Genomic DNA, 7,126 nt, shown 5'->3' with positions numbered 1-7,126 from the left:
TCAAATTTTACACACAGGTCATAAATAATATAACGGACCTATGAAAATTTTCAGAACTGGATTCCAACCCCGATATCAAAAAGTCAACTCCCCGATCAAACTTCCAACTTAAACTTCATATTTTCGACATTTCAAGCCTAATTTAAATACTGGCTTCCAAATAATTTTTCAGACACACTCCTAAGTTCAAAATCACCATACGAAACTATTGGAATAATCAAAACTCTATTCCAGGGTCGTTTACTCAAAAGTCCAACTCTAGTCAACTCTTTTTATTTAAGCTTCAAAAATGAGAATTGTTCATTCAATTTATTTCCGAATCTTCCGAAAATCAAACTCGACCACACCCGCGGGTCATAATACATATTATGAAGCTGCTCGAGATCTTAAGTCACTGAACGGAAAATTTTTAAAACAACAAGTCGGGTCGTTACAGATAGCCACCTTTAAAATAAATTATATTTTTTTAAAACTCTTTTTCTTTCAAGGATTATCTTTACAAGCTGAGCAGGCAAGCTCAAGGGCAAATTTTATTTAAAAAATATCAAGATTCTATTAAAAAGAAAGGTTAGAAACCCAAAAGTTTCCTTTTCTATTTTCTGATTGCCAAGAAAGTTAGAGAAATTTGGTAATAAAGTTGTAAACTCTACAATTCTTGAGTTTATTAGATATGGGCATTGATTTTAACAATGAATAGAGTAATATCTACTGCACCATTTAACTTGAAGTGGCAATAATTAAGGAAAAGTTTAAAATTGAGTAAATATAGGATATAAATCAGAGATATAGGGTGATAAAAATTAAAATTTGAAGAAAAAATAAGCTGATGATTCTACTGCTTTCAAGAAGGATCTAATGAGATTTTCAGTATACCTGTATACGGGTAAAACCGAGTCCACTGAATGACTCGATTTTCCGGTGAGTCAAACGGAGCTGGAATGTGACCATAATGAATCAGAGTCAGAGCGAGAAGTCCCTCGTATCTAAGCTCGGGCAAAACACCTGCCCTCGGAGATATCGGAGCCATATCCTCCGGGTCCGGTTCGAGGATTGAGACTTCATAGAGCATTATCAAACAGTTGCACATGACTAACAAATGGTCGCGATGTCTGTGTACAACCGGATATCACGGCGTGAATCTCGGCCCGTATCGGCAGAAAATCAGTGACTAGCAAAACAGAAGATTTTTACCTTTCTTAGAATTGTACTTAGGGTAAAACTCCCTTACTATATAAAGGAGAAAGCTTATTATTCATGGGACACATTGTAACATGCATATCAAGGTAATTTATTTCAATCCTTTTGGTTGTTCAAAGTTCTTAATTTTGTTCTTAAGTTCTTCATAAGTGCAAGCTTGGAATCGAATGCAGGTTCCTCATCAAGCCACCAACCGAGCTCGGAATTACCCTTATCGTTGGTTTGGTCCTTTATTACGTCTTTTATTTGCTTAATTTAACGTCATTAATCACTTGTATTGAATTAATCCACATATCCTTAAAACCACAAATAAATTCAATTGTTATCCATTCGGTCCCCTACCATGGGCACCCGGTAAGGCTCAATAGGCCATCGAGCGTTCTTCGTTCATGAAATGGGGAATGGACATCGCCGGTCCCCTACCATGGGCACCCGGTAAGGCTCAATTTATTTTATTTATGATAGACTATTTCTCTAAATGGTTCAAAGATTAAGCGTTCGAGAAGGTCCGGGAAAAAGAAGTCATCGACTTCATTTGGGACCACATAATATGCCAGTTCGGTATACCGGCCAAGATAGTGTGTCATAACGGAAAATAGTTCATCGGCAGTAAGGTAAGCAAATATTTTGAGGACCATAAGATCAAAAAGATCTTGTCAACACCCTATCACCCTAGTGGGAACGGACAGGCAGATTCGACGAACAAAACCATCCTTCAAAACCTTAAGAAAAGGTTGACCGTTGCCAGAGGAAAATGGAAGGAAATTCTACCCGAAGCCTTGTGGGCATACCGCACGACCTCAAAATCTAGTACCGGGGCCACTCCATTCTCGTTGGTCTACGGCACCGAAGCACTAATACCGGTTGAGGTAGGAGAACCGAGCCTCAGGTTTCGATATACAACCGAAGAATCAAACGGTGAGGCCATGAGGACGAGCCTGGAACTACTGGATGAGAGACGCGAGGCCGTCCGGCTGGCCGCCCAGAAGCAGCAGATAGAAAGATATTATAACCGAAGAGTCAATCTCTGACACTTCAATATTGGGGACTTGGTGTTAAAAATAGTAACACTAAACACTCGGAACCCGAATAAAGGGAAGCTGGGACCGAATTGGGAAGGACCATATCGAGTCATCGGTATTACCGGTAAAGGTTCATATAAACTCGAAGCAGGAAACGGGACACAGCTACCAAACAACTGGAATGTGACCCACTTAAAACGGTACCATTGCTAAGGTATGACCTCATTCACTTCTTTTTTTATATTACGAATTGGGATAACACTTGCAGGCAACAACCAAAGAAGAATGTAGTTGTTAGGTCTGAAAACACGCGTTGTACTCTTTTCCCCTTGAACCGGTTTTGTCCCAAATGGGTTTTTCGGTAAGGTTTTTAACGAGGCAACAGTAAATCGTGCTAACTTAGATAGAAGATCGGTTTTAAATTGTATCTAATGGTCATATCAATAGTATCCGAGCCCTCTTGAAGATCGACCTTGAATATTGGGGGCCATCACCCTTGGGTCAAGATTCTTAGCAAGGAAGGAAACTTTATGGTTGAACTGTCTAGGCTCGGTGGATAGGACTTATTGTAAGGGCCAAATGGTCAAATGAACCATGCCCGCGTAGGCCACCTCAACCATAATACGAGCTTTTACACATTTACAATCGTGTACGTTACACATAGAAATGAAAAAAAAGTTTCTACCTTGCTAACAAACATTTTTTGCTTCTTAAAAGTATCGAGCCTAACTGCCTAAGGGTTATTCCTACCTAGGAACTATCGAGCCCAAGGGCCATCCTTATCCGAGCCCAAAGGGCTATCCCCACTGGGGGACTGCCCTCCGAGATAAGTTCGAGAGGCTCAGGTTATCGAAACCCAGAGGCACAAAACCTATTAGGCAATGCCCAAACCTAAAAGACTACAGCCACCCTAAAAATGTTTCGGAGATGTCTGAAGCCCGTAATCAAAACATAAGGCCTTCAACAAAATTCTAAACATGTTCAAAGGTTACCCTCCAAAATGATATAGTTTAATAACATTTAAGCAAGCATCTTGGGGAATTTCTGGTCATCCTGAGCTTCCATAAGTTTCGAGCAAAAATTGCATCGAGGACAAGTCTTGTTCAGACCTTTGAAAAATGACCTATTACTACGCTTGATTTTGTGCTAAGGCATTAGAAATCTCTGCAATTGTAAAAGGATGCTAAATATAATAGACTTGAAAATTGCCAAAAGGGAAAAATTTTATATACATTCCGGAATATCTTTACAAAGGCCCGATAAAAAATGGCCTCAACAAAATATATGTACAAGATACAAAAATAAAAAAAATCCTAAGGCATCTCCGCCTGGTCTTCACTGGAACCCGACTCGTCATTAGAACCATCGGGGCCTTCAGATTCTTCAGAGCCCTCTTCACCTCAGGGGTCAGCTAGCCTCTTGGCATCGACCTCGAGTCTTTTTGCCTCTTCGATCTCGGCATAAATGTCGAAGCCTCGGGCATGTATTTCTTTGAGGGTCTCCCTTCGGGATAGCCGCCTCACATACTCAGCAGTAGTCTTCAGGCGGACCTTGGTTGCTTCAACATCAGCCTTATATTGGGCCACCATCTTGTCAGCATTAGTCGAGGTTGCTTCCAACCTGGACCTCATTGTTTCGAGCTCCTTACCAAGGGAATCCCGTTCAGCGATGGCTGAGCCCAATAGTGCTTGGAGGTCCTCGTTTTGTTGAACCCATGTATCGGACTTCTCCTTCGCCACCCAAAGCTGAACTTCCACCGAAGATAGCTTGGCCTGGGCGGTCTCCTTCTCCGAGGCCAACAAGTCCATCTTGTTTTTCCACCCGTCAGCCATCACTTGGATCTTATCCATCTCCTTATGGAGTTGGTCGATCTTCTGTTGGACCTCCGAAGTATTGTTGTTAGCCTCTGCGACTGGACCCTCATTTCTAACTTCGAAAACCTTTACCTTTTCCAGCAAGTCGGCATGCTCCTGCCTTAAAGTTGATGCCTCTTTCTGAGCTACATCCAGCTCGACTTGGAGGTTCTTCGCGACCCCCTCTTGTTGCTCGCTAAGAAGCTTGTACATGTCCCTTTTCTAGGCAAGCTCCTTTATCTCGAGCTCGAGTTGATTGACCTCAACCCGGTACCGAAAGAAGCTCTCGCGGTGAAGTACCGAGTCTTGCAAAAAGGCAAAGAAAACATGAGAAATGTCAAACACAGATAATTATAGATAGATGGAAGGAAATGATGCCTTACCCGATTCAGCGCCTGTTGCGCCTCATTGAAAAGGCATGGCATGTTCACCGCATTTATTTCTGTCTGGTCCTCCTCGGTCACAAGGCATAGGAGGTAGCTAGCTACCCCCACATGAGCGGACAAAACTCGGGCATCCTCCGGGATGGTCAGTATAATCGACCTATTGCGGCCAGGGTCCACGCTCGGAGCGAGGAACTGATTAACCAATTTTGGGCTTGAGCTCGGCCTGCCAGCTTCCAAGGAAGTGTCTTTCTTTGAAACTTCTAGGTCACCCAGACCGGATAAGTCTTCCAAAGCGGACGAGTCCACTCCGCCGAAAAAGGAGTGAAAGGGATCTTCTGCACCCTGGCCCCCTTCGTTGGATTTCTCCTTTCTCGCTTGGGTCTCCTCTAGTATAGACTCAGTATAGAAGGGCATCCCCGAGATCTCGATTACGCCGGGCGCTTCCTTTGGAGCAGAGCCGGCATCATGGGAAGTTTCACCCCGGATATCCGCATCGGTCTTTTGAATTTGAGGGGGGTCGATCTTGCGAGTCTCGCCCTCGAAATCATCCCAGTCCCCAGGATAGGTTGTCCCATGGGTTGTAAAAATAGATTCATCCTCCGTCTCATCCTTAAGCCGGAGGAGGGAGTCGGAGTTAGGCACCCGGGAACTGGAGCCCCTCCAAGGCTTGTGGAGAACCCGCTTCTTCGGTTTCTTCACCTCAGGGCCCGGGGAACCCGAGGGTTTTATTTTCCTCTTCTTTTTTCCCTCCGTGGTAGCAACAGAGGGATCAACAAAAGGGGGCACATCTTCATCCCCTTCCGAAGGCCTAAGTTCAGTGGTCTTAGGCAAACCTGCAACAACAAAGAGGGAAGAAAAGTTAGTAAAATAAAAGGCGAAGTCATAGTGTTGGCTACTCGGAAAGACACATTACCATGAGAACGGGACTCCCATCGGTCCTTTGAAAGTCCGTGCCATGTGCGCTCGAAGTACGACATCTGAGTATAGATGCCCTCAATCCACTCCTTTAATCGGGGGACCGAATTTGGAACCCAAGCTACAACTGCACAACCACAAACATTAATGAGATAGAAATGAAAGAAGAAGAATTTTTTATGTTGAAAGAGGGAGTTGCACTTACGAGACGCATTCTACTTCTCAGGGAATGGAATGTATTCCGTGGGGGATCAAATCCTCGGACAAAGCACCCCTAGTAGCCCCGGTCTCGGTCTTTATCGATACTGGAGAAGGGGGCCTTGCTGGCCCGGTGAGTAAGCTTGATCAGTCCCCCTCGAAACATCCGGGGACTATATAATCGAAGCAGGTGGTCGATCGTGAACCGACGAGATTCGGTCTTGTTCACGAAGTAGCGGATGAGGGTCACGATCCTCCACAACGATGGGTGGATTTGCCCTTGGCACATCTCATACCTTTTGTAAAAGTCTAGGACGATCGCGTCTATTGGGCCCAGTGTGAAGGGATAAGTGTAAACGCTTAAGTACCCCTCCACGTGGAAAGTGACAGCGTCCTTGAGCCCGGGGACTACTACATTCTTGCCTTCCCAATTGCAGTCCTTACGAACTATGGGAAGAACATCCTCAGTCACGGAACATATGTACCTCGAGACTCCTTCACCCCGGTCCTGTTTGTGCGAGGGCTTCTCGACTTTAAAGTTATCTGCAATTGAGCAGCCCCCAATAATGAACGCCGACAAGGGAAGCTCGGGGGCCAGTTCGTTAGCAGCCACAACCGGGGAAGCCGCTTCAAGGGCAACCACCTCATAGGCGACCGCTTCAGTACCAACAACCGGTTGAGAAGATGAAGAGGCAACTTGTTGAGGAGCGGTTTTTGATGTTTTGGTCATTATCATCTGGGGGAGTGTTTAAAAATTTGAGAAAATAACGCAAAGTTTTGGAAAAACGAATTTTGAAGATGAAGAACAGAGTATGAAGATTTGAAGAAAATTTGTGCAGAGATTTGTAGATTGCTATGGAGATTGAAGAACAAGGATGAAGATATGAAGGTTTGAAGAAGGTTTTGATAATGGCTGGAAAGCTCAAAGATAGCGGTTTGGTCGGAAAGTAAAAAAAACACAAAGGAATGAGGCTTTTATAGGAAAACAACCAACGCTTCGCATTCGGAGGCAACCTGCCAGTGAGCGACACGTGTTCAAAGTCAGAATGACGTGATTGATGGGATGTTTTGGCTCCCTCGTCGTAACGTACGAAGGAAGGAACCGGAGTCATCTGTCATTTCCCATCGTTTTGGCAAGCCTACTCTCTGAGAAATGAGGGGACTAAATGTATACGGGTAAAACCGAGCTCACTGAATGACTCGATTTCCTGGTGAGTCAAACAGAGATAGAACGTGACCATAATAAATCGTAGTCAGAGCGATGAGCCCCTCGTATCGGGGCTCGGGCAAAACACCTACCCTCGGGATATCGGGTCCATATCCTCCGGATCCGGTTCGAGGATTGAGACTTTAGAGAGCATTACCAAATAGCTCCACACGACTAACAAAGAGCCGCGACGTCTATGCCCAACCGGATATCATGGCGTGAATCTCGGCCCATATTGGCAGAAAATTAGTGATTAGCAAAACATAAGATTTTTACCTTTCTTAGAATTATAGTTAGGGTAAAACTCCCCTACTATATAAAGGGGAAAGCTTATTATTCATGGGACAC

General features: G+C 44.3%; 1 protein-coding gene across 1 annotated transcript; it reads right to left on the bottom strand.

The window, feature by feature from the left end:
- Nucleotides 1–3,619: 3,619 nt before the first annotated feature.
- LOC138907685 (uncharacterized) lies at nucleotides 3,620–4,285 on the bottom strand. The gene has a single exon (XM_070198290.1). The coding sequence runs from the start codon at nucleotides 4,283–4,285 to the stop codon at nucleotides 3,620–3,622; it is 666 nt and encodes a 221-aa protein (XP_070054391.1).
- Nucleotides 4,286–7,126: the final 2,841 nt, after the last annotated feature.

The sequence above is a fragment of the Nicotiana tomentosiformis genome, chromosome 3 (assembly GCF_000390325.3).
Source record: "Nicotiana tomentosiformis chromosome 3, ASM39032v3, whole genome shotgun sequence".
In the NCBI taxonomy this organism is placed as follows: domain Eukaryota; kingdom Viridiplantae; phylum Streptophyta; class Magnoliopsida; order Solanales; family Solanaceae; genus Nicotiana; species Nicotiana tomentosiformis.
The sequence above is the reverse complement of the archived record's forward strand: the minus strand, read 5'-3'. Positions and strand labels throughout refer to the sequence as shown.